The sequence below is a fragment of the Scatophagus argus genome, chromosome 17 (assembly GCF_020382885.2).
Source record: "Scatophagus argus isolate fScaArg1 chromosome 17, fScaArg1.pri, whole genome shotgun sequence".
Lineage (NCBI taxonomy): Eukaryota > Metazoa > Chordata > Actinopteri > Scatophagidae > Scatophagus > Scatophagus argus.
In genome coordinates, this window is record NC_058509.1 from 2333026 (window position 1) to 2360626 (window position 27601).

A 27601-nucleotide genomic window follows, 5' to 3' on the forward strand; every position below is an offset into this window, starting at 1 on the left:
CAACTGCAGAGCAGGTAGCACAAAGTTTTGATCTGTTTTGGATAAGAGTTAGGTACCACATGAAGACAGCTCCAAACGGACCGTTCACTAAAAGCCCCAAACCGTGACTGTCCAACACCTGGGCTGGATCTGGATGCAGCAGGCAACGTCTAAGGAACGGATTAAAGTGACTAACTGTGTCATTACGGACTCGGCCGCTCCGCTGGAAAGACCTCTGATTGGCTTAGCCCGATGTTCAGATTAAACCACGAATTTAGTGTTGCGTTTATCAGAGTGTTGAGTAAAAGGACACGCTGACGCTTAAGGAATGTGAGTTTTACACAATCAACAAAGGCCACCAAACAGAAATAAAGAAAAGCAAGACAAGCAGTGGAATCCATAATACGCGCTGGCCAACTAGATAAAAAAAAAGTAACCTTCTACTAGGCCAACTAGTAGACGAGGTAGTCTACTACTAGCAGTAGCAGTAGTAGTAGTCTACGAGGCCAAGAGTTAGCATGTCATTAGCCAACTTCATTTATTTGTTTACCAATGGATCAATACAAGCACAGCTGATTTCCTCCCGTTGAGCTTTTGGTTCATCAAACATCAGAGGACTGAACGAAGGCCAGAAACTGGAGTCTCGACGGCGACGTCAGTAACACGACTCAGTCACACTGAGACAGAACAAAACTGGAAAGGAAAGCGTTGAGTGACATAATTTCTGTCAAGGGAAACTCATCAGAAGTGCTGCAGAGCCCGCCGTGGATCGGCCATAAGCCGCCATCACTGCGATGGCGAAGCTTGACGAGCAGGTAACTAACCTCGAAGTGGGGTTTAGTGAACGGCCAGCTGGTCTGAGCCCAAACGTTCTGGGTCCCCTGGTGAGTTAGCAATAAACTGGGTTAGAACTGAATCGGAACAGTAAGAGCCAACAGCTCTGAAAAGCTTTGCAACAGGAAAAATAAAACACAACCCGGCGACTCGCTCAACCCCCCCAAGAAACTAAACAAAACAAAGCACAAATTCTGTGATCGAATCAAAGACTTTTTGTGTTTTTTTTAATATATGTGTTTTATACCTCAGACAAAAACACCTGAGAGAAAACTGACAAAATGATTCAGAAGGGTTTCTCTGTAATATATTCAATTATTACAACTATAATCACATAATTCAAGCATATATCATATACATATATATATCTAGTGAGAGAATAGTTTAATATTCAATAGTACAGTTGTATGGTACAGTAGCAGTAGGGTGCATTTCTCGTTTCTCATTGGGTAAAGTTTGAAGGAGAGGTATAGACAAGTGTTTGTGTGTAAATCTCTATACGATTCATCGATACAATATGCAACTAATGAAAGGAAAAATAAAATAAAACGAAGGAATAAAAGACAAAGAAAGGGTATAGGCAGTTAGTACTGTGTTTGAGATAGTGGAAGTGTTCTTTTGTGTGTGTGTGTGTGTGTGTGTGTGTGTGTGTGTGTGCACGCGTTAGGTGAAGGATCAGATCAGATCAGCACCATAGAAGTCCATAACAACATCAACAACAACAATAAAGGTTAAAACCTGGGTGAGGCTTTGAGTGTGTGTGTGTGTGTGTGTGTGTGTGTGTGTGTGTGTGTGTGCGTGTGTGTCCTCTCTGCACGCTGAAGGTTTCAGTCACTGTTCGATCTGGGCAAATCAACCCTAAACCAGTTAGTATTTCATTTTTGCACTTCCTGGACAAATCGAGGAGTAAACAGAGAGAAAAAGACTGCAACCACGTTGTGTTATCTTTAACAAACTGTGTGTGTGCGTGTGTGTGTGTGTGAGCAAGACACCAAGCTAAGTGCAAACCTGCCAGCGAAATCCTCCACCTTAGTTACTTTCAAACATCTGCTCACATCCAGCTGTTCTGATGGCTAATTGCTTCCTGTTTTCCTCCTCTCTCTTTTTCTCCTTTCTTTCGCCTTCAAAATAAAAGCCCTGCCATTATTTCAAAACCAGACACGGAATCAAAGAGAAGATTAACAAATCAAGTGCTTGAACGAGCCCACAAAGAAAACAAACGAACACAAAAATGTCTTAAAACTATACAGTTTTTGTTTCACCGTCGTCCTCAAACGCGCCCGCCCCCCCACATCGAAAACAATCGTTACTAAGAAACCTAACCTCGTCTCGCACCGTGTGAAATACCTGATTCAACCGTGATACATTCTCTGTGACGCCTCCGCCTCCGACCAACCAGCTCCAGAAAATCGAAAATAGATTATTTGTTGTTTAGCGTTAAACAGCTGGGAGGAAAAGCGCTTCGTGTGGCCCCGTGACTGTCCAGCTAGCAGCCCCATCCCCGCCCCGTATAGAAAATATACAAAAGATTATCTCCAAAATCCTCCTCCTGGCTATCTCTGCTAATAGAAAAATATACAATAATCCTATGTCAAAATCTCTTTGCGTTATGGACGAAAACCCTGCACCTCCTCCTCCTCCTCCTCCTCCTCCACTTTGCTGGACCAGTCTTGCCTTCCTACCCAGTTCAAAAATATACGTTTTTTGTCTTATTTATAGAAAAAAATGACACATCTGACCTCTCCTGGCTTGAATCCGTGCCTTGAGCTTAAAAAGTGAGATTTCACTGGCATAATGTGAATTCAGCACCCTGTTTGAACTGGCCCGGAGGGAAGAGCGGCCGGAAACGCACTACCTGCACAAACGTCGTGCGACACCGGCCGTAGACACAGCACCGAGGGTGACGTAAGCTGCCGAGGTGACACGAGGTGATACGGTACGCCGTGTGGGGTCAGCGAAGCAGCAGGTACACAGAGAGTCAGACTGGGGGGATAAATGGCGTCGCTGTGCTTTCTCGTCATGCTATCCTGAAGCACAACACGATACACGTTTGGTGTTTGCGCCCGGTGTCGCGCGGCGCTTACTGCACATCTACGTCGGCCTCCCCACCCCCACCCCACCCGCCACTTCAACTAAAGTGCTGCTGTTGTTGGGCTGCCTTGTACCCTTTTCTTATTTCCTCCTCCCCTCCCGCCCCTTCCTCCTTCATCATCTTCTTCTTCTTCTTCTTCTTCCTCCTCCTCCTCCTCCGCCTCACAAGTCTCCGTGTCGGCTCTCGTACTTGTTGATGATGTTCCTGCAGCGGCCCAGCTCTTTCCTCATGTCGGCCACCTCCTGGCGAAGGGCGGCGTTCTCCCGCTCCAGGAAGGCGGCGCGCACCGAGATCTGGTTCTCCTTGAGCCTCCGGGCGTCCCGCGAGCGCTTCGCCGCCTCGTTGTTCTTGACGCGCCGGCTCCAGTACTTCTCATCCTGTCATCGGCGGCGGTGTAGCATGTTGGGGTGTGTGGGGAGGAAAGTGGGGGTAGGAGAGAGAGGCAAAGAAAAATGTGAGAGAGCGAAATGAGAAGGGTCAGTTTATGTGATGAGGATGGCAGGAAAGGAAGAAGAGAAGGAGGAAAGGTGGCAACAGCTCAATAGTCACAAACACACAACAAGAAAAACCCAACGATTTGCTGGACTCCACAAAATGGCGTAATGATGTCAAAACACTCAATTCTGATTAGCTAGCAGGTGTTACATTCAGTAAACAAGACCTCCAACACATTTATTCAGGAGGAAGTGGATCAGCGATGATGAGCAGTACACGCCGCTGTCGTTTTAGAGCCATGCAATATCAACACGTGAATGCATTTTCATGCTTTGTCACTGTAAACTCTACAATTTATTGTGAATTCCTCTTGGTGTGACCTCTGTTTGCCTGTCGCTGGAGGCCACGGTATAAGAATAAGCAATAAAACAGCGAAAGACGAAAATGACAGACTCTGCCTCATCCGTTATTTTCCTGTACTGGAACATCTCCTCATGTTTTACCGCTTTAAGTACCGTCAGCCATGTTGACAGGCAGTAAAATCTCACACACTGACGTACATGTGAGAGAGCAAATGGTCTGCATGAACAGGCCTCATCAGGTTAAAGGTGCTACGTGCTGAACTTTATGATGTTCAGGGATCTGCCTCTTGCAGTGTTTAGGACGGGAGTGAAAGACGAGCTCGAGAAGCTTGTATCTTAATGCAGCTGCTCAGTGCTGCCCTGCTGAGCCGCTCTGCTGCATGAATAAATACTCAGCTCTGCAGACACAAACACCCTGCAGCCTCACAAAAGTCTGCGAGGTGGTGTTCTGTTGGCAGATGAGGCTCTCAGGAGAGGAAGACTGGAAGCCACAGAGATTGTTGTGTTAAACATTTGGATGCAGAGAGCGAAACAGAGGTCCAAACCGAAAGTAAAACCTCGCACACATCTCTGTGTGAAAGATTTATGCCCGTGGAGCCGCTGCAGGCCCAAATGCTGCGCGGCGTTTCCTCAGAGGGCCTTTGGCAGGACCTGTTTACATCTGGCAAAGTTAACATTATTCTACCATTAAACTCATGAGCAAAACGATTGCTGCACTTTAGAACGCTAATCTCAAAGCTCTCATCATCGCTGCGAGATTAGTCTTTAAACACTAATGGGTTTGTTTAGAATTCTTCAGTGGAGGGTTGGTATTAAAGCGCTGAATCTAAAATCTCATTTGCAATGAGCCGCAGAGCAATCTGAGCTTCGTCTTTACCTTTGCTCTGAGACCATCCAAAGCCTGCACACAGATGATTTATAAAACCGGCTACGACTGAGTGCGACGAGGTGAGCACCTTCATCTCTCCGTAAATTACAAACGCCTGAGGGGCTGCAGCTGCTCTGAACTGAACCATGAACGCACCAGCCATTGATCAGAACGCCTGCTATTTTGCAACAAACTGACTGCAAAATGTGTTTTTTATCTCTAGAAAACCTGACAACAGTCGCTCACCCGACTCGGCTCTTTTGTAATGAAATCTCAAATGTTGAATTTTATGTCATCTTAATTTTAAATTAATCATTAAGGAATGCAAACCCTTATTTTCTGCCAGAATATTTCTGTCTGTTTTGAACAGAATTCCACTCATTTTATGGAAATTAATGTTGGTGTGAATAATGAAACTTGATTTTATGAAAAAAGTGGATTTAACTTGATTTTCTCTTGCTGGAAACAAACATTCTCTTATTCCAAGAAAGTAAGATTTAAAGGACTCAAAAACAGATGGAAAAGACTTGGTGATAAAGAATAATTTTACAACAAAGTTAATAGATTTTTAGCCTGTCAATATCTTTATAATATCCACATGTTGGCCTGAAAAAGACCATGAAACCTATAAAAGCACAGAAAAGTTAACCCACTGAACTGATGGATGAATTGATGTCTGCAAGACAGCAAAGAATTGTGGGAGATGTAGTACCTTCTGCTCATTGGGGACCAGCATCTTGCGGGCCTTCTTGATCATCGGCTGAGGTTTCAGCTCCTCCTCGGAGAAGCGGTGCCGCCGCGGGTCAAACGCCTCCTGGCCCGGCACGCTGGACAAGGCCAGGTCCGCCGGGTCGGGGTCAAAGTTCACCAGGATGTCGCTGTTGCCGTTGGCGCCCGTCGTAGGTCCCGGAGGGCAAGTAGAAGAGGTCGACGGGTCCTGAGGCACCGCCTGGCCTCCTGGTATGAACAAAGAGAGAGAGAGACAGGATGACAGTCCGCAATCTGATTGGATTTTGTGTTTCAGCACTTAGCTTGTTAGTTAACTGCGGTGCCTGTTCAGCTGACCGCCGGGCTTTTGATGAAACCACGCAGGAACCAAGTGCCTCAAGTGGCCACAGTGGCTCCCATCGGCTAAAGATGGCAGCTCCAAAGATTTAAACTCTCTCCGAACTCATTGGTGTCAGTGTCTTTACAGCGTCTGTATGCAGATGGCCGACATATCCTGTAGAAGGCAGAACAGACGGCAGTGATTTGTTGTCGTGTCGCTTCAGAAACGACCAATAGGAGCTGCCCAAGTAATACATTTTCAAGAGAGGCTCACAACAACACCAGGACATGATCTCCTCGGTCACGTTGCCTTACCTGCTTATCATCCTAACAGGAAAAGGCAGGACGAGGCTCTGGCTAATTACTGGTTAACCGTCTATACGTTTCCAGTGAACTACAATCTGCTGGAAGATTTGTTCAATAAACAGAGCTTAATTATGCCTTTAGCTGTCCAACCGCCATCGTCTAGTTTTATCTGCAGATTAGAGCCCATCTGCCCTCACCGAGGTCGGTCACATGCCGGAGAGCAGAGGTCGGCACGCTAAGGATGATGACGAGACAATCCGCAACGGAGATCTGATCACGTCTAACTTGATCTGTGGACATCAACACAGAATGGGCTTCAACCACCAACAGCTAACGATGACAGCTGTGAATCACCGCAGGGGTTCCTCGATTTGATGCGACGTGTGATCCAAACCCAAACAGTCTGCGATGTGGTGACGGCGAGCGTACTGAGATGCCACCAAAACATTCATTCACACCTTCCTGTAATAGAGCAGAAAATGTGGAAGGAAAATATATTCTCTTAATATCAGCATCGCTTTAAGGGTAGACTACTGGTGTCACCACATGAGCTCCCAACTCTGTTCATCATTGTTATCTGTGGTATTATTTCAGGTGTGGGAAGGGAGGGAGGGAGGGAGGGCTGGGCAGGACGGGAACATGGGAGGGTTTAGTAAATATCCACTGGAGGCTGTTTGGTGAACTCCTCTACAGGAGTGAAGTCACATGTGCTGCACAGTCGAGCCAAGAATGAGGCCCACTGAGATGAGATGAACATAAAGAGGATTAGCCTATAGACAGCAGACAATATGTTCAAGTTTAATTCAAAATGGGGGAGGCATGTGGGGTGGTGGGGGGCGGGGGGGAGAGAGAGTCCACCCCACCTGCATTTTTGCATCTTTAATGACAAGTGGACACTTTAACTCTCCTCAAGCAAGCAGCATCTTCATTCAGCTGCTGGCTGTGGGGGGTCGCAGTGATACTGACTGGCCACCAGGTGGCTGTATTGAGCTAAAAGCCTCAGCAGGGCAGCGGGTTCACATCATGCTGGATTTACAGCAAGCAGGAAAGATCAGGTTTGTGTTTAACCCCCAGTGGTGCTTCGTGTGGGAAAATCATTTATAATACAGAAAGACTGTGGTCGTATCTGAACCACAACAAGGAAATGAAATCAGCCTGTTTAGGTTCAATATTGCTCCACCGAAAACAGATGATGCTAGAGCTGTTTTTTCCCCTCCCATATGGATTCCAGCAGGCTTTACTGGGATTTCACATGTGGTCAACACGCAATAACGTTATTAAAAATCATTCTGATTAAATGAAATAAAAGTAAATAGACAATACAAAACCAGGTAGTGAAAAAACACGATGCTGTGGTTTAACATCAGCTAAATCAGTTCAACTTACTCCTGAACGCTGCTAGTAAAACGAGGCAGTGAATGTAAGACTCCTCCTTGATGCTTCCACCCTGAAGCTATTCTGCATTAGTGCTGCCTTTCTGCTCTGAATGCACCACCACAGAACCAGGAACAGCAAGTCTATTTTCAGCCAAAACCAGCTCAGAAATTCAATTTCCATTTCTGACACCTGAAATGAAACGTTTCCTCTTTGGAGTACAAGTGTTAGTTGAGCAACCATCCAGAAACAGCCTGAACTCTATTGTGGCAGCATTTCTAAGACGCTTTTTTGGAGCTCCGGGCTCCGAGCCACAGATTATAAATAACTGCAGAGCTGGTGACCAATACTGACCGAAACGGTAGTGGAAAGATTTCAGATACTTCAGCAAGTGGAACAGAAAAGAGACATGTTGAGGCCTACAGCGTGTAATTTGACATGTAAGTTATTTTTAGCAGCAGGGAGAGCAGAGATGAAAGGAAACGACGTTGACTTTTTAACAAATCCATCTCAAAAAAATGCTTCTCATTCACGTAGGATTTTAAAGATTCAGCATGAATGATGTGTATGTTAATTCTGCACGAAGACTTTGTGTAGCCGGAGCGTTTCGTAAACCTGGACGTGTCAGTCGGAACGGCTCAGCTGACTGCTGCGGTGAGCTGTCACTCATTTTATTACGCATATCAAATACAAGACCACAACCAAATCCTGCACGGGCTCTGATGAGTCCGCGGCAGGCAGGGAGGGCAGGTAGAGGGTCGTGGTCCCCCCGAGATCCACCTGGAAACACTGGACTGCGCACTGAGGGTGCAGTGTTTGCACAAGAGGGAGGAATGCAAAGTATAAAAACTCTGTGAATTTTACCAGTTCAAACTCGGAGATAAAATCTTTGTTAAAATCTCTGTTTCCATGCAGTCATCAGCTTCACTCAGTCATCACTCGTCAGTGATTTTGATCTGCTTTGGAAAGGAAACTTAATTTGGCGCTTTGGTGAGAAACTACATAAAAATGTATCTACATGTCCTGCTTGTATCCACCACTACAAGATATATGGGGATGATTTTCCCCCAGCTAAGAGCTTGGATTTACAGAAACCCCAGTGTGACACGAACGCCTCATCCTGCTCTCTAGTTATTATCCTTCATAGTCGGTTTTCCTTTGTCCAAGCCAGCGTGGAAAAGTTGACTTTTTTGTGTATTTGCTTACTTTTTGGTCTCCCAGCTGCAATCAAAGCAGGGCGTGTAAACAAAAGTCACATGGACTCACAACTACAGGAAGTCGATGACTGGCCCGAGCCAACTCAGCAACCTGTCGCCTTGCAGAGTCTGACATGTTGGCAGAGGAGCCAAAACCTGATTCTGTTTCCCTTGAAAGAGGCCTCAGTTCCCAGCGTGTCAGTGTTGTTGTTGTTGTTGTTGTCAGGTACAACCCGTGTCTAAATGCCACTGTTTACTACTAAACAGATTAACTAAATGGCCGAACTCTGCAACCACCTCCATAAATAGGGGCTAAACTGTGAATATCCTTTCTCAACCAAACGCTGAGTGCAACAAACTGCAGTGGGAAAGTTGCTGTTTGAAATTATTATTATTAAGAACACGAACGGCATGTTTCTCTTTATGCTTGTTTCCTCAAATAAGACGTTGCACAAACTGCTGTTAGAGTTTGAGTTTTCAGAAACATAAAAGACCCAAGCCTCTCCTGTTGCAGGGAACGCAACAGCATTTTCTTTTCTTTTCCAAAAATAATCTGTCCATCCTGCATGTTACATGTCTGAAACTCAGCTCCTCACAAAACTGAATCCTGACAGCCGTTAACAGACTGTTTGATTTCAGGTGCTGTAAGACGTGTTTTCTCTGCAGGTCCTCTCAGCTCTATGGAGCATTTTGGCATCTCTCAGCTCACTGTTTTGGCTTCACTATCAGCGCCCTCAGCAGCTCTTAAAACTCCACTCTCTGCTCACCAAACAGCCAGTGGACGCAGTCAGCGAGAGGCTGCTGAACACAGTGCATCATTTAGCAGCTGAAGAGCTGGTGGAGACCAGAAGCGGAGCTAAAAGTGAGTGAAACACCAAACAAAGGCAGTCTCTGCTGCCCCAAAGGCCTAAAAATCTGCTAATGCACCTTTAAGTCATTTGTCAAGCAACATTTGCACATTTCCAGCTTCACCAGGTGAGGATTTGCTGCTTTTCTCTCCTTATAAAGTTGGAGACTGAGCATCTTTGCATTATGGACCGATGATCGGATAATTTGCGGTTGCATTTTATGAATCAAAAAAATTCAGAACTACAGTACAGCACCGTACACACGTTAATGCACATATTTATAAAATCATCAGGAGTCTCCCATGATGCAGTGCACCATATATCCCCCTCTTTATCCGTCCATACATCCTCTGGCCCATCTGTTTGACTGTGGAGCAGCGACTCCGTCAGATGAACTGCTGCCGGTCTGATCTGACTCTCTGGCAGCTGGACGGGGCTGATCCTGGATAAGTCTGCACAAAGCCCCGTCCTAATAACAACCATTTTGGGCAAAAAGTTGAAACTGATCCAAGAACACGGCTCCCGCTGCTGCCGGGTAAACAGCCGCCAAGCGTGGCTTCGCCTGGCTTCATTTCCTGTCTGTGCGAAGGAGCCATTTGGACGAAGCAGCCGCTGACTCTCGGATTCTCTCTCTGCTTTCATTAATTTAGCTGAGATTACGTGTTTCTGTCTCTTTCGGCCTGTCAGTCTCTCTCCCTCAGTCCAGTTGTATATAACAACCTCTTTGGATTAAAGCAGCTAATGCTCACAGTGTTTTGCTGGTGTGATATTTATTTCCATCCAGTGTTTCTGGAACTGCGCCACAAAAGTTCAGACAAAAACTTTGACTTTTCAAGGTCTCTGAAGGTCTTGTTTGGTGACATCCAAGGGCTTTACAGTTTCGAATCAGAGGCTTTGTTTCTTATTCATATTCCCGCCGAGTCAAAAAATGCTGGTCGAAATCCTTCATTTTAAATTGGCTGCTCTATCATCTAAAATCCCCATCACAGGATTCGCCTCAGGATGTGAAGAGTTGATCTTCCGATGGAGCCAACGGAGGCATACTGATGAAGTTGGGTGCTACGAACTTCAAAACTTTTCCAGTAATCTTTGGGAAACTTTTTAAAAGTCTTGTCAAGGTCTAAAAGTGTTTGATAGAGGAAAATATTAAAAATAAGAGAAGTGTTTGGGTTTGGTTTCTGTTCTTCAGAATCAAACAGCTTTTCTCTTGTTCCAGCGTTCACAAACCATCAGCTGCTGTGGGCACAGACGCCCACTGAGGCAGAAAATAGAAGAGCTGATGTTTGAGAGTCAGGTGAGCAACTCGTCCTCTTGACTAATCGCTCGCTTGTTCTAGCTATACTTTCACCTGATCACCACCTACACATTAAGCCATCAGCTGAACGCACCAAGTACCTGCTTCCTGAGGGCTCACAGAAAGGCATTTTGGGAAATGTAGGAACCCGAAAAGTCAAGTGTGCAAAGCTAGCAAAACAAAAGACTAATAATTATCATCATCCTCAGCTGCTCTCCATCTTTATTCAAACTCCTGAAGCAGGACTGAGTGTTTAAGTCATTTCCTGTTCCAGCAGTTCCCTTGTTTAATAAAGGGAAACAAAGCAATTATTGAGACAACGGTAATTATACAAGAATGGTGGTAACAATTAACCTCTCTTTTGATAGGTGTTTTGTTCAGAGGTTTTAAAGTCGTTTGTACTTCCACCTTCAGTAAGTTAACATCAAATATTAGTACTTCAATACATTTAGGTTGCGATTACCAACACAAGCAGCTTTAATGTGAATGTGAAAATATCATTCAGCTGTCACAGAAATGGCGCTAGCCGTGCTAACAGTGCTAACGATGCTAACAGGGCTAACGGTGCTAGCAGGGCTAATGGTGCTAACAGTAATATGGGCTATCACCTAATAAAAACAACAACAGTTCTGGTAACAGGAAAGTACAGCAGTATTTCACTGAAAGCAGTTGTATTAGTACTGATTGTAGCAGTAGTAGCAGCTATAGCCTTGTGGCTCTGGTACATCTACTGACAGTAATAGCAGGCATATCAGTGAGCAGGAGTATAAGCTCAAGTAGTTGTAGTATTGGTAGCCTTGGCAGCAGTAATAACATCAGCAGAAGCAGTAACAAGTACTAAGAGTAGTGCTAGTTCCGTTCTGGAAATATTACTGACAGCAGTACTGAGTACTAAACAGCAATATGAATTATTTATACTTTTAATTATATTAAAAGCAGTAACATGAAGTACACAATCAGCAGCTTTGGTATCAGTAATCATAGTACTGCCACCAGAAATAGAAGTAGTCGTTATCTTGGTATTTTAGTGCATGAGAGTCACACTGAATACAGTGAAAGACAAAACAAGTACTGTGGTCATGAGTAGTCATGAGACATACATACATACATGTAAAAGTACACATGTTAAATAGTAAATATGTAAAGAAAATCTGAGAAGAAGCTGAACAGCGTGACTAACAAAGAGGATTCAGTGTGCAAAACACTGACAGGTCGGGATCAGCATCATTAGTCAGTATTAGATTGCAGTATTACATAATAGCAGCAGTAGTAGTCGTCTGAGTATTAGTACAGCCATCAGCAGTAGTGATCAGATAAACAGTCGGAGCGTTTCATTTCCTGTGCAGTTTGTTTCTGAGTGGACGACATGGAGATGAACTGAGAGCTCTGCCAGCAGCTGTTTGTGCCAAACGGAGGCAGAAAACAGTCAGCGGGAACACAATACGTACGAGGAATGTGATATAGGAAGTGTGTTACATAAAGAGGGCTCCCCTCCCTGTAACGTAAACACCGCCGTGACTGTCTGTTGCCATGTTTAGCCTCTTCCTCCAACCTTAAACACATTCAGTCCTCCCCGCAGGACCAACTGGGTGCCTTTCCTCTCAGTACCAACAACATGAAGTATAAACACTTCTTCAGGGCTGCAGCTAACACTGATTTTCATTAGAGATTGATCGGTTCGTTATGTTTAAAATTATATGTCTTCAAACAGCTTGGTTTGTCCCAACAGTAATCAGTTTTCAATTTTCTCTCACAATGCTCACTTACGAAAATGCGAGAGCTCACTCACATGCTACAGGACATACTGCAGTATTAGTGAGCAGTAGTACTGACAACAGTAGTAGCATTGGCAGCAGCAGCAGTACTAACAATGTGATGTAGTATCACCGCAGGGTTTGATTCCTGTCTGTGGTTAAGTACAGGCGGCAAAACCGCTTCAGTCAAAGTTGGGGAAAGATTTCAGTTAGGATCAGAATGTGAGTGAAGACCTTTAATTCGTAGGATTGTGGGACGTGCAGTCAAATCCTATGGATTAAATTTCACCAAAAACATTACAGACAATTGTAATAATGGTGGCATTTGCAGTAATAAAAGTACTTTAGTACCAGAGCTGTTAATTCCTGTCACATGATCACGTCAAATATTTTCTAACTCACTTTGCAGCATCTTTAACATCTGGTTTAAGTCTCAGTGTGATCTCATGGTTACACAGTGAGACACTGAATACACATGGACATCCATGTACACACCCAGGCAGGCATGGACTCGCCTCCCCGCACACACAAACAACACACAGTCAGGCACGTGCACCCCCACATGAGTGTGCAAGAACACACACACACCAAAAACAATTGAGTCCAGGTGACACACCCCGGGAGTCTTGTTCCTAATGTCAACACACTGACGGGGAGTTATGTCACCACAGTGTGGAGCCAGTAATGACATCCTCCCTCTTTCTCGTCTCTCTAAATCAGATCAGATTAAGGGACCTGGTCACATGACATGACGAGACACGTAAGAAGACTGTAGGAAAAAAAGCTCCACAGGATGTCCCCACTTGTGACTGAACTCTCTGACTTTCTGCCAAAAAATGATAACTGAGTCAAACAGAAGATCTGGTTCAGGGACCACTTTGGGCCTGAGCCCAGTGAACCCGTGCAGGACTGATCATTTGTTCAGATGTCTTAAATGCCATCAGGTGTTAGCGACAAGCGACTTGACCGCACCACAAGACCTCTTAGTCAGGAGGTTTAATCATGATATCTCGCTAACCTTAACCAGCTAGCTCCAGCTGCTTGGATCTGCAAGCTCATTCTCTCAGTTTCTACCCAGAGCTCCTGATCACAGGTCAAACGAGAGCTTTCCCTCAGGGCTCTGCTCCCCTCAGTGATCCGGTTCACCCAACAACACCCAAACAACTGCTGACTCCGAAGCCAAACCTCCTGTCCATCTCGCACTCCTTTTCCCCACCACTCACGATCAAGACCCTGAGATACCTAAACTCCTTCACTCGGGGCAGCGGCTCGCCCCAAACTGGAGGGAGTGGTCTACCATGTTCAGGTGTTCAGACCAGAACTAGCACTGTGAGGGGACTCGTGGCGAACTGCCTTATCGGGTTCCAGTGAGACGACGACATACGACCACGGAGGGCCAGTTTGAGGTACAGCTCACTGAGTCTGAAAGGCAGTCGGACAAAACTGCCCACCATATTGTGAATCTATTCATGTTACAACGTGATGTACCAGAGCTTGCATGTCTTGCAGGATGACGACACTCGGGTGACCAGATGAGAATGGGTGAGAAAGGACAAAAATAGCCTTTTCCTTTGCAGAGCTAATGCACGTTGCTGCTGGGGAAAAGCACGGCGGCGTATCCCTGCAAGTTGATGCGTGCCACGTTCCACCGGTATGTCCTGCTTTTAACTACAGGAGGTGACACAGAAGGTGACAGATGAAAGCAAAAAAAGGTCACATGACTCATTTCTTTAAAAAAGAGCATCTGATCAAAATGCACTCATGAGAGGCGAGGCTGAACCACATCTAGTTTGTGGTTCAGTTGTTGAATTCGGCACCCAAATGGTTCGCAGTCTGTCATGTGGCAGAGGAGGAACCATAAAGACGAGCTACACGCCTGGTCTGTTCCTGGTCCTGTCTGTTAGCTGGGCAGTGATTGGCAGGTATGAGCAGTATGAGGACTAGGGCTGCCACTGACAGTTATCTTCATTGTTGATTATTCTGCCCATTATGTTCACAACTGATCAATTAAATGTAGTTGAATGTGAAAAAAATCCTCGAAGCAATTTCCGAGAGCCCAATGTGACGTCTTCAGATTGCCTCTTTTGTTTCCAAAAGCCAAAGACTGTTCATTTACTGTCAGAAATGACAAAGAAAAGCAGCATATCCTGACATTTAAGAAGCAGAAGCCAGCAGATGTTTGACATTTCTCTTTCAAAATGACTGAAACTATTCATCTAACTGGATCGATTAATCGTTCAGTCATGGCAGCTCTAATCGGGATGTGTTGATTTTTGGACATGCCGTCATGGTAAATACACAAAATAAATGTTATTAGGCAGTAATCAGAAGTATTATGTCTTTTGTTAACAGTACACATGCTGCTATACACAAAGATCTGCTTTGAAATCCAATTAAATTTCTCTCTTTCCTCTCGCTAGCTCACTGTTCACTCTGACATCTCCTTTTTCTCTCTAGCTTCGTCCTGAGTGTTTATTCTCTCTGTAATCTCCGCTGTTTCCTCTCTCTCTCTCTCTCCCCCCTCCCTCCCTCCCTCCCCCTCCCTCCCCCCTCCCTCCCTCTGATGCTTTCTGCAGCGGCACGTGACGTGGCGGCCGCACATGGCCCGAGCGTGTGAGAGACGGGGAGAGGGAGAGAGAGATTTCAAAACATGCAAAGCGAACACTCTTGACTGGCTCTCCCCCTCCAGCGTTGCTCTCTCCCTCTCCCTCCCCCTCTCCCTCTCCCCCTCTCTCTCTGTGCAGTGTTACAGAGTGCAGAGTCAGTGTCTTGTTTAACCCTTCCCTGGCTGGGATTAATCCCGGCCTCGAATGTTAAATCACTGACTGCCTCAGCGTATCTTCATCCTGCTCCATCCTCTCTTAAAGAGACGGCAGATCATTTCAGTCAGTGTTCAGCCAGCACAGTCAGATCTGAATAAACAACGCCTTTATGTTGGAATTAATCTCTCTGCTGTGTAACTCGTCTCACTGGTTGATGATTCCTAGAGAGTTTATCTGGGATTGTTCTGGTCTAGACTCTGGTCTCTGGTTTCTGTTTGAGGTGAAACAGCTCTGGGGAAGTCGTATGCGACGTTCCTGAGGCCGAGGGCGGTCTAATCAGTGCTTAGATTGTTTGTCTAATTTTTATGTTTGGCACTCGCTATCATGTTAGTAAAAGCTAATTAGAACCTAACAGGAAGTTCAGCTAAGGTGGCTTTAGTTTTACAGCTGCTCGTCATGGGAGAAACCATCGTCATGACAGCTGCTCCCGATTGGGTTTGACTGGCGTTTGCGCAGGAACTCCATCACTACTGCACAGACTCTGGCTCCAAATGATGTCACCAGAGAAAGACGACAGCACTCGTATCCAGGATATTTTGGCTTCATTCCTGCTGGGGGGAGGAAGTGGATACGTGTTGTTCATGTTGACATTTCTGGGTGCTGAAGTCCATTTAAAGGTAGTAATTGTGGCTGATCACAGCGGTCACAGATATCTGACAGTAAATGCAAATCAAATGCAAACGTCAGTTGGAAACTCATTTCTGCCGTGCTGTCATGTGTAAACTCTGTGTTTGCTTGCCTGTTTAGGTTCACGTTCACGTGGAAGCCATATTCCACTACCAGCTTGTTTCTTTTTCTCTGTAGTTCCCACTGAAGCTTCACCACTTCTGCTTTCACTGTCAGTCTTTCCACGTGTCACCCTGTCAGCGTGAATTAAAAGCTGAACAGATTCCCATGACATTTGGTGGAAAGATCAGCCTCTGGGCGAAGGAGTCACCGATCAGATCTGGGTGCATGTTCACATTTCGCGTTTCACTCCAGGTGACTTGTTCCATCATGAGCCAAACTTTATTCACACAGATTTTACTTGCAGTAATTCGTGATTACCATTAAGGACTTCCTTCGTAGTAGCTGTGGAAAATTTGTGCGGCAGATGCTTCTTTGCGAACACATCGCAGGTCACCAAGTTCACGCAGGCTCACGGGAATCTGAGGTTTAAAGGGCTGTTTTTTGATTACGAAGGTTTCTGACTGAGTTAACTGACCTGGAAGTGTTAAAGCTGCAGCCTGATAACAGCTGATCTGGACTTCAAGTAACAGGACTGCCCATCAGGGGCAAATATAATAAATACAAATGGCCATCATGTGAACAGATCTGAGTAAGAGTCATGCTGGTCTTTCTTTAACCTCTAATGAATTGTGCTGAACAGCTTTCCTCTACTTCTGTCACAGAAGTCCCACCTCACCGGCTGCCGCTCGGTGGGCGTCTGCTTGCTTAAAGAGCGTCCTCAGTGTTCGCTAGCAAAATCAGACTGCGGACGATTGGACCGATTGGACAAAAGTTATCCTTTACGAACTGCCGCATCAACACAAACGTACTTCACTCACCAGACTGGACGAGTGCGCTTCTGGAAGTGTGGAATTGGTGACATTGGTTTAAACCAATCGGGACCGATTACAGTCCACATATCTTTCACTGAAAATCAGGTGTCAGTGAAAATGATAAGCTGAGTTCATCGTGTTCAGAGGTTTGCCAGTGAATGACAGTCAAAGTGCTGTTTGGTTCACTGACAGGCTGCTCACTTTTAGTCTCGTTTGTGACATAAAGAGAAACGAAAAGAAACAACATCATTTTGGGGAGAGTATTTATATCTAGTTCATACAGTTATGAACCACAGCTGCTTTAGCAGCAGGTTTATCCATGCAGCGTCCGTCCGACGGTCTCCACTTTTGTCTGCTAAACTACAGACCACAGATGTAAATATTTCTGATATATTGAATTATAAGGAACAAATAGATTAAAAAAATGTTATCAAAGCGACTTAGCCCAGAATTAAAAATGAAACCAAACGTGCATGTGGATCAGATGATTAAATCCAGTCTATTTTCCATCTCTGGCTGATTTTCTCTCTCTGCAGCTCTGTCGTAACACTTCAGCTCCACAACGACCTGAGGGATTTCTGGCTGGATGCATCATGCTCAACCCAGTCACGTGTTTATAATTCAGAATAAAGAGCGAGCGCACACACACACACACACACACACACACACACACACAAACATGAGAGCGTATTCACATTAAAGCCCAAACAGTTGCATGCAAATGCAGAAATAAAGAGGACGCTCTCATATGCATGTTGGAAGTTCAGCGCGCTGTGCACGTGTAAAGGCGTGCACGCAGACAGACACTGATAGTGTGTATTCATAGACACTTGCAGAGGCACTCAGGCAGACATGAACACACACACACACACACACACACTCAGAGCCTTGCAGAAGTATCCAGTGGTATTCGCTCCTCTACAGCAGCTCAATCCTGCGTGCTTCATCTCTCTTCCATCTCGCTTTCATTTTCCGACTGTGTTTTTCTGATTTGGTTTTTTCTTCAAGCGACTCTGCCGTTCTTTTCGACCGTGGAGCATCTCTCTCTTACTGTTTATGACTCAGATATAAAAGACAAACACAATGTTCCAGTCAGATTTCTCAGAATTGGATCCCGCTGGGCACTTTATCTCTCCTTCTCTCTGCCTGTAGCTCCACACAAACACTTACTGTGATACTTACTGTACTAAAGGTATGCAAATTATGTGAAAAACCGTGAGCTGTGAAAAGGATTGTTGAGTTTGAGTACAAAACGTACAAAAATATGAAGTGCAGAGATGATTATCACTGCATAATGAAAACAGTCTGTGGATTTTTACCGTCCAGCCAGTCTGGCAACATTTCTAAACAACATGTCAAACAACAAAAGGAGAGAGAAGCAGCTGCTGGAAAGTTTCGGTCCAAGCATGAAGTGATGCTGGTCTCACTCACGCCGTAAGAACTGGACATCGAACAGGCTGACGTTTACACACAAAACACAGAAGAAAGACCCCTCGCTTGGATCAAGAGCTTAAAATCTCAGCACCTGTTAGGCTAACATCAGTCAGAGTGGGGGAGTAGCTTCTCCTAGAGCCTCATCCCAGCTAGCCGCTTGGGCTCGAATCCGCACTAATCAACATCAAAAATGGACCACATGACAATCAGGAGTGAGAAAGATGTCACTCATGGAGCCGAGCCCACATAGAAGAACTGCCCACTCTGCAGCCGTTTTAGCATCTTTCAGCTCGTTTGTTTTGGTTTTTCTGAAACAGTATTGTTTTTGTTTACTCTTTATGCTCTCACTTGTGGAGTTTCAAGCAGCATCAGGAAACAGTTTTCAGTGTAAAAGCTCCAAACCCACTGCTGGCTGGCTGAAGGCGCACTTCAGTGCGAGCTGATGAGCACAGTGGAGCATTTAGCAGCTAAAGAGGAGTTAGCTGAGACCAAACTGGGCTTACACTCGCTTGAGTGGGCAAAAACACAACTCAGATTCATGCTTATGTTGCTCCATATCTCCGTTAATGTCAATTACCAATATAATGTTAGTGTTATGTGTGCATCTTACCGCAACGCCCCCAAGTGGCTGAGAAAGTAATGAAGTCGGTACTGAGTTCACTTCATGTCTACAGACACTTCCCAAAGTTTATCCTTAATCAAGCACTTCTCCACAGCCCTGGTGATGAGTTGGCACAGTAAACCTGTTGCTCTGCCTTAAAGAGTAAAGTCAGGGAACAAAAACAGACCAAGCCAGAGATCATGTAGCCTGTTCCCTGTAAGACGGGTGGCGACACGTATCTCTAAATCCACCTGTTCAGAGGCGTGTCCAAGCCACATCCCTGGATTAAAGTAGCATCACAGCTACTTAAAATATGACTGAACAGTCTTTTTCTTTGTGTTTCAGTTAGTGAGGCTTCAGTGGCGTGAATAAATTCACAACACAAAAATAACTGATACAAAAAGTTTTGTCTCCTTGTCTGAATCCAAATGGTGCTTTACATACTCCATCAGTCATTGTCTCATCCGTCCCTTAAATGTCTATACAACCACTGAACATTTACAAAGACGTCTGGCAATCTGTCATCAATAAATCATCATGAAATTAGCTGTGATGATTCATTGAATGGATTAAAAACAAAAAAACAGGACCGTCAGCATTGTAAAGAATGGGCTTCGTGGTTTCAATTAGAATTGGAAGTTGTCAGACTTGTGAAATCTCCAAGAGAGAGAGAAAAATAAAAGAAGACAGACAGAAAAGCTCTGATGTTCTGGCAGTTCTGGTTCACATCAAAAGCAGCAGAGAGAGAGGAAACAATAAATTATGAATATATAACAGATAAAATCAGGCTGTTAGAGCCGAGGAGGGCCGCAGAACAGAGTGTCAGCCATTTATCAGAGATATAATTAGAGAAGACCCGACTCTGGTTATTGTTGGAGTCCAGCGGTTAAACTGGGTTAGTTAATGTAACGTATCATAAGTCTGTGTCCTCATTAGCGCCAGATTGCATTAAGACTTGCTTCATACATGTCTAAATGCATTAGCTGGTGCAGGAACGCTGCCTTCTCACGTGCAGATGTCACTTTTAATCTCGCTGTCGCCCTCTCAGAGGCTACACTAAGAAAAGCTTTCTAAAAAGGGGTTTTATTTAGCTAAATGGTTGAGATGTATTGTCGAAAATTCAATCAAACTGGAATGAAACCACCTGGCAAAATCACTGTTGTTGACATTCACTCACCATGTAGACACTCAGGTCCTCCCATCATGCCTTGCTGCTGCTGCTGTTGAGGTGGCGGTGGCGGCGGCGGCGGCGGCTGTGGCTGCACGGTCTCCAGACCAAGCAGCGAGGAAGAGGAGGATGAAGAGGACATGGAGGAGGACGAGGAGGAGCAGGGCGGAGGGGAGGTTGGTGGACACTGGGAGCTCTGGTTGGGCACCGCTGACTGGGAGCTCTGGGAGGAGAGAGGGAGCCTTAAATCTCTGCTCATTAAGCCCCGTAGGTTCATCCAGCTCACCAAAATTAAATTCAGGTGTTGGGTACCCAAACTTTGTGCCTCTAGCTCCCATTTTAAAAAGAACACATGCCAAAAGCAGACAATGGTTCTTTGTTTTAAAATGATGGGCATGTTGTTTGTGCTCTTTCAACTTTTTCAATTAAAATGGAGGTTCATGGAGACAGTGTGACAATGCCATTCCATGGTCGCACAGGCGCGCTATTTTCACTTTTCACAATTAAAGGAGAAACGTGGTGGAAAGTTTACTCAATTTACTCAAGTGAACTTTGAAAAGGAGACCTTCTCCCAGCCTACAACTGCCTGTGGACTCATTTTTCCGGGAAACTCGGAGTGCCTTGTTCCTCTTCCGGTCCCCTACAGCACCAACAGGGTCTAAAGTTAGCTAACGTTAGCTGATAAATGGAGACCATCAATGTAAACAAACGACCACCACACAAAGTCCAAAATAAAAGCTGTGAGTCATGTAGAATCTAATGTGAAACTGTGGTTTTAGCGGGTGAATGTCAAATTAGCTTGCTTGCTGATGCTGATGACTTGCTAGCTAGCTAACACTGTGTTCAGCGGATAGCATCATCTGCAGTTCACTTAACAACCACCTGAAAAGTTCACACAGCACTTTTAACTGCTCCTTTTGGTCTCTATCAGATTTACCTGGGAGGGGATCTGGGCGCTGGTGGAGCTTGGCCCATTGCTATGCATGCCCATCCCGTTCTCGGTCAAGAACTCCTCCAGGTCCATGTACTGGAGTTGGAACAGGCCTCCATCACACGGCAGGGTCCTCTCCCACAGCAGCGGGCCCAGGAAGGCCGACTGGGAGTTGGGCCGCAATGCGCTGGACCCGAGGGCTCCTCCCACCCCACCGGGCCCTCCAGCATTGACACCCAGCGAGTCTTCATCGGAGTCTAGGGGCTTGTCTTTGTCTGGAGAGAAGGAAGGACACCATGTCTGTTAGATTGTTCCACTTTACACTAAAAGAGCTCGCACTGCCTTTTGAAAAAGCTCCTTCTAACCACAGTGGGTCATTCAGCGCTTTCCTCCTCCCTTTCCCCGTGTTTGTGTTAAAGGGCAAAAGGAAAGATAAGAGATCCAGCAGACGGTCCTGCAGATTGACTGCAACTGCAAAGCAGAGGCTGATAGTCTCATTCGCTGTGGTCTCACTTGTTTACTGTAATTAAACTGTGATGATGATTTATTGATGTTTGAATGAAAGCCTGCACAAAGCACTTTTCAAACTAATGACTTTTGTCTTTTATTCAAGCACACTTTATGTCCATGTTGGAAAACACTGCATGACAATACAAATACTTCTCTGAATACTCGTCTTCAGCCTACTGGGAAACATTTCAGTGCGCTTGGATGGAGTGCTTTAAGATATCTGATCTCTGATTGGACACACACTGGTGACACGTGAGCGCATCACAACATCCAGGCCTTTCTTGTTTGTTTTTGCCAACTGGCCCCCCTAAACACATCATTACTTATATTGGTTTGCTAGCTGCCAACTTGCTAACATTCACCAGCGCTGTTACATGGCAGGCAGGGTTAGCTTGTCATCCCAAACATCATTTGATTGAATGAATTTATGTCACCACTGTTGAGCTCAGGATTGAGTCATCAAAATTATTTATTTTTTTTTCATCTCAGCCTACAGGATGAGTAAAGAGTGATTTTTGATATTTAAAAAAAAAAGACTCCAAAACAGTAACCACAGAAAAATGAATAATCAACAAAAGGACAATTTATTTAAGGCACAAGGTGGGCATTTGGTTCCATAAGTTCTGATTCTTGTCTTGAACATGTTTTTTTATTTATTTATTTTAAAAATCTCAAAAAAGAACTCATTTGGGCTGAAATTTGATGACTTTTGGATCACTTTGTTTGGCCAAAATCACTGAAGTGTCCTTGTATTTATGTGCTGACAGCTGATGAGAACTCTGCTGCAAATCAAAGCTGCAGTTCAATTGTGTCTGCAGCTCTGAATATCATGTAAAACATTTTGAGAAAATTATTTCAAAAGACTGTCAAGCAATTAACAAACTCCTCCAGAGGCTTTGTTGTTGTTTGACAAACACCGGCTGAAGTTTGTGCTTCTGTCTGGCGCTTTGTGTCCTTTGCTTTCTGCAAAGCACTTAGTTTCAATCATTAAAAGGCATCTATAAATAAAGTTGACTTGACTGACCCTGCACTCTGACCTCCCAGAGAGCGAGGGGGTCTGATGGAAAGATAGATACCAACCTCAGGCATCAATAATCCATCACCAGAAAAAAAATACATGAATACCCTACAAGTAAACCAGGAAGCACATTTAACTGTACTGCATGGAAAGAACAAGAGGGATTGTTTCATACCCTAATCCTTTGATAACATTATTCTAAAGAATTATCCCTGCAAAAGTGCATATTGAATAAATGGCACACTGAATAATAAAACCCAATAAAATAGTAATAAAAGAGCATATTTAACTGGGCTGGGATAACAGAGAGAGTAATGAGAAAGAAGGAACAAGCCAGAGAGACTGAGGAAGAGCATCAGGAAGGCCGGAAATTTAAATTTAAAGGGATTAAAGAACATAAAGACGAGAGAGATTACAACATGATGAAGAGATGGAGGGAGGAGCAGAGAGTCAAGGCCATCATATTCACGTCCCCCACAATCCAGTCCAATCATCATCCTCATCATCTGCCTTCCTCTTTCTTTAACTCACTCTGTTCTTTTACAAACCCAATGGTCTGCTGAAAGAGTGAAGGAGATACAAAACAGAGGTATTAACGATCCGCAGAGTTCACTTTGTAAAGACGCGTACATGATTACACATAAATAAATGTAGAAATAAAGCTGACAAGAAACCATCGCTCGCACAAAATGTTGAACAATACGGTTAAACTCTTGAAAAATTACGATTAAAGGATAACACAGGAAATCAAATGAAAACCACATTCGTCTGTGGCCTGATGAGTTTCCAGAGCTCTGCATAAGGCTGCATTCTGGTGCAGATGGCAGCCAAAGTCGGCCCCGCCGTGGAGCATCTCAACTAAAACAACTCGTGTCGACAGCGCAGGGAATTTCTACAATTTTTACAGGAAGGAACGAATTCAGTGTTTGCGTGTGCCTCAGGACCACAACGCAGCTGCTAGCCTTCTGCTAACGGTAGCCACAACAACCTGTGACTTCAGTTCCTCCTGCTGCAGGGATGTGACAGCAGCTCAGGAGCACAAATAAAGTGATCTGACAGTTTTAGCTGCTAATGTGTGTGCACTATTCGTTCCAGTGCACAAACGAGTAAATCCTGCACACAAGTTTGACATAACAAAATATCTCCTGACACCTGCAAGAGCCGAGGAAAAGAAAGGAGAGCAAAATGACAATATGAAAGGGGCTTCAGAACAAATGGGGAAATCCCTTTAAGAGCAGCAGGAGGAGAAAAGAAAAGAAGAGCCGGGGGGGGGGGGGGGGATGGCAGGAAGAGAGACCGAGAGATGAGAGTGCATACTGTACGAGATGAGACAAAGACTGGGAAAATGCAAATCAGCCGAGGGACCGAAGGAGAGAGCGAGACAGGGAAGAGTGAGAGGAAAAACTCAAAGACGCGTGAGAGGACGACAGGCATAGAGACGGCAGAGAGATGTGCTAGATGGAGTGGGTGTTTGTGAAGGCGTCGAACACAGCCAGTCAGGGAAAAGGCAGGAGGGCGAACTCGGAGGAACTCTGCATGGTGAAGCATCGTCAAAGCCAAAACATCACAGCCTAAACATCTTTTCTACACCCCTGAACGCATCGCACATCGTCAGGAGACATGACAATGAAGCCAGCCGAGGCCCATGAGCCTGTCAGCTGTGCTCACCATCATCTCCTCCTCCTCCTCCTCCTCCTCCTCCTCATGCAAAGGGAACAAAAAACAAAACTCTAGAGAAAGGAGTTACAAGATGAGGCCAGCAGGGGTCGCCAACCAGCGGTTGGACAATGTGGTTGCTTTGTTTTTCTTTCTGTGTGTGTGTGTGCGTTCAGCTTTCTGTCTTTGTGAGGGCCGAGTCTGTTTTGGCATGTCCTCACTGTGACTACTAAGGTTTTAATAAAGGTTAGAGAGTTAAAGTGAGAGTAATCCTCAAGGGAACGAGTGTGAGCCCTCACATGCCCAACAAAAGCAGCGTGTTTGTGTGACATCCACACAGCGAGAGAGGAAGGACAGGCAGCCTGGTTAATATTTGTCATGGCAGCTGGTGGATGGGAAATAATTCAATCCCACTCGCTAACCTTTATTTAAACAGACAAGAGAATCCGATTCAACACAAACGACTGCTGCTGCTTCTGCTTTGGCTGCATTTTTGATGGCATCCACTCCAGATTGTGTTTCTTTTTTTAAGATCCTCTACTTCTTCCCTCCTCATCCTCATCCTCCTCCTCCTCCTCCTCCTCCTCCTCCTGCGACTGATCATTTCATTTCACCACCAAATGCTAAAAGGAAACGATTAATATTAGAAAAAAAAATAATAAATCCAGCGAGCCAGAAGGAGGAAGGCTGGAGTGAAAACAGAGTGTGCATGTGAGTGTGTGTGTGAGTGTGTGTGTGTTAGATAAGCAGGGCCTCTGTCTTTTACAATCACACCTACCCACTCAGTCACATGCACACACACACACACACACACACACACGATGAATAATCACTGTGATATACCTGGGATATTTCTGCTAAGAGTAGACGCTCTGACACGAACACTCACTGCTTGTTTTTCATGTCAGGCCACCAACAAATGATCACTTTGGTGATTAATTGATTTTCACAAACATAACTTCCCAGAGCACATGCTGATGTGTTCAAGTTTCAACAACACAAATACATTAAGCTTAATGTCACAGCTGAGAAAGAAAAGCAGAAAATCATCACATTGACAATGTCTGCTCTTTTTGTTTTTAATTCAGAAATAAGCTGCTGAATATTTTCATCTGCATTTCATATTCTGTGATTAAAATACTCCCATAATGTTTGTGCATGTGGGCGTATTTGTTGTAAAGTGTGTGTGTTACTGCTGGTCTGCTGTAATCTAACAAACCTCCCAGCACATGCAGGCGTCCTTACACAACAGCAGAAAACATAAGAGTGTTTACTTAAAGCTATTTAAAGTGTTTTTATTAATGACGCTGCACACGCTGCGTGGACTTGTTGGCTGTGGTATTTTCCATCCTGTCCCTTTAAGAAGTTTCTTTCCTATTGGACCCCCTTTCTCTCACGCAAACACGCGCGCGCTCACACGTGCGCACACTCACCTTTCATCTCGCAGCAGTCCTTGATGCCTCTCTGGTCGGCCTTGATTGGCAGCTGGAGCAGGGACTTCAGGTTGGTCATGGAGGTCAGGTGTCCACCTTGAGGGCCACTTCCAGCCGGGTTGCTGGCCCCAAACTGGGGGCTGGTGGCCCCGGCAGGGAGATCCGGCGGTAGGAGCTGAGTGAGAGGCCTTGACATAACTTCTAGGCAGGAGGAGGGGGGGAGGTGAGGGGAGGCGCGGGGGGAGGAGGAGGCGGTGGCGGAGAAGAGCAACCTGCAGACTTTAAGTTCAAGATCAAAATAATCCAATTTGCCACACTAATTGAAAGGCGCGCCGTCAAAAGGTGCGCGGACAGGTGGACGCGTGCGTGCGCTCAATATCTCCACCTGACGTCCAGCTTTTCCGCCCGTCCCATGAAGAGGAACGTGCAGAGAAACGAAGTGAAAGAGGGGGGGACTTATCTCCCAAATGGCTCCATGTTGACCGAGACTAATTCATCCTCTCAGACTGGCTGAGCCTTCGGGAGCTGCCGTCGCCCCCTTTCCCCCCCACCTTTAAACAAACTCAAACTCCGCACTAATAAACACACACAGGAAGACAAATTGAATGAGGCGCAGGAGTGAAGTCCCCTTTGAGTTCGCGGAGATAAAACGGTGGCTCACGGTCGCGTCCGGTCCGTCGGTCGGCTGCTTGGGTCGATCGATCGGAGGATTTTTATTCCGGAGGGGAAGTAAATGAAAGCAGATATAAATGCGGATGTCCGTCGTCCCGTGCAGCGAGTGAAGAAAGAGGATTATAAACAGTGGATTCGAGACGAGAAGTCTCCAGGAGAGGAAAAAATAAACCCGCCAACCAAACTGGTGCTTAAATATGAGCGACAAATGTAAGATGAAGGAAATAAAGAGATCCCCCCCAAAAAATAATAATATCCAGAATATGAGAGTCAGATAAATGGGACTGATGGCTCTTATTTTCCTCCCTCTCTCTCTCTCTCTCCCTCCCTCTCTCTCTCTTTCTGATTCTCTCTCTCTCGCTCTCCCAGTCAGCTGGAACCAACACGGGCTGCTCGTGTGACGTCACCGCTCACGGGGGAAAGGCGCTTGGGGGCGTGGATCGTTTGCATACACCGGCCACGCCCCCGGTGACGCCCTCCCTTCGCTCACATCCACTGGTGTGCGTTCAGGTGCGCTTGGAAAGCTTGGAAATATGATCCGCCGCGCCTCCTCTAATTTAACCGACATGACAACTTCATTAATTTAACACGGAGATAAATAAAACAGATTGACATACTGACTAAAGCTGTAACTATCAGTCGGCTGATTAGTCTATCAGCAGGAAATTGATCAGCAACTACGCTGAAGACTGAATAGGTCGTATTAATTGTAATAAGACTATTTAAAAAAAAACAAAACAACTCCAATACACCAAAGCATTCACAGCATAAAATACTTTGGTTCTATCAACCTAAGATGGATGAGTAAGCCGAGTTAACATGAAAAAAAGAAATCAGTGGTAAACTATTACTCACGTATCGCTTTTGTTTATTTTTCCTCCTAGAACTTGAACGCAACATATTTTCATATAACACACAACCTCCCAGCAATTTGGTCCAATGGCTGACGACTGCTTGGACTGCTGCGCGCTAAGCCACGCCCACACAGCCTGAACTCCTTCCTGGATGGACCGTGAACGCACCCCGCCCCTTCTCTTCTTCTCTCACGCTGTCATTTAAACAGCGAGGCCAAAACAACAGCGATGGCCGCCGACTGCTAGTCAAACTAAACTGAGATGTACGTTCCCGCGACGCCAGGATGTTAACTGTGTCCACGTTGGTTTCCCGCTCCTCTGTCTGATCTGACCAGTGTGGGGGGAAATCTGATAACTGAAAATGTTTAGCCACAACGTGACAGCATATGAGACGGCAGAGTAAGGAGCGCAAACAAAGCAAACATCAGGTGTTCACGTGAACGTACAGGCAGTCACACCAAAAAATGTCAACACGTCAGGCGTTTTAGAGACACAAACCCCGTGCTGTGATTTGACAGCAGCACGAGCTATTTATAACCGTGTGTTTATACAAACGTGGCGCAGAGAAAGAA

At 45.3% G+C, this 27601-nt stretch overlaps 1 protein-coding gene across 1 annotated transcript; it reads right to left on the reverse strand.

Annotated features, from left to right (window-relative positions):
- Positions 1-1005: 1005 nt before the first annotated feature.
- Positions 1006-26904, reverse strand: dbpa (D site albumin promoter binding protein a). The gene is made up of 5 exons (XM_046417449.1): positions 25504-26904; positions 20893-21161; positions 19965-20178; positions 5283-5527; positions 1006-3282 (listed from the first exon to the last, which is right to left on the reverse strand). The coding sequence occupies exons 1-5, from the start codon at positions 25697-25699 to the stop codon at positions 3067-3069; spliced, it is 1140 nt and encodes a 379-aa protein (XP_046273405.1). The 5' UTR covers positions 25700-26904; the 3' UTR covers positions 1006-3066.
- Positions 26905-27601: the final 697 nt, after the last annotated feature.

What these genes read in the sequence shown, in the direction of transcription:
- dbpa (XM_046417449.1), bottom strand. Translation starts at nt 25,699, where the DNA reads ATGTCAAGGCCTCTCACTCAGCTCCTACCGCCGGATCTCCCTGCCGGG. An exon ending in GGACTGCTGCGAGATGAAAG is followed by an intron (nt 21,162 to 25,503) that starts GTGAGTGTGCGC and finishes CCTTCTCTCCAG; the next exon opens with ACAAAGACAAGCCCCTAGAC. An exon ending in TGGTCCCCAATGAGCAGAAG is followed by an intron (nt 3,283 to 5,282) that starts GTACTACATCTC and finishes CGCCGATGACAG; the next exon opens with GATGAGAAGTACTGGAGCCG.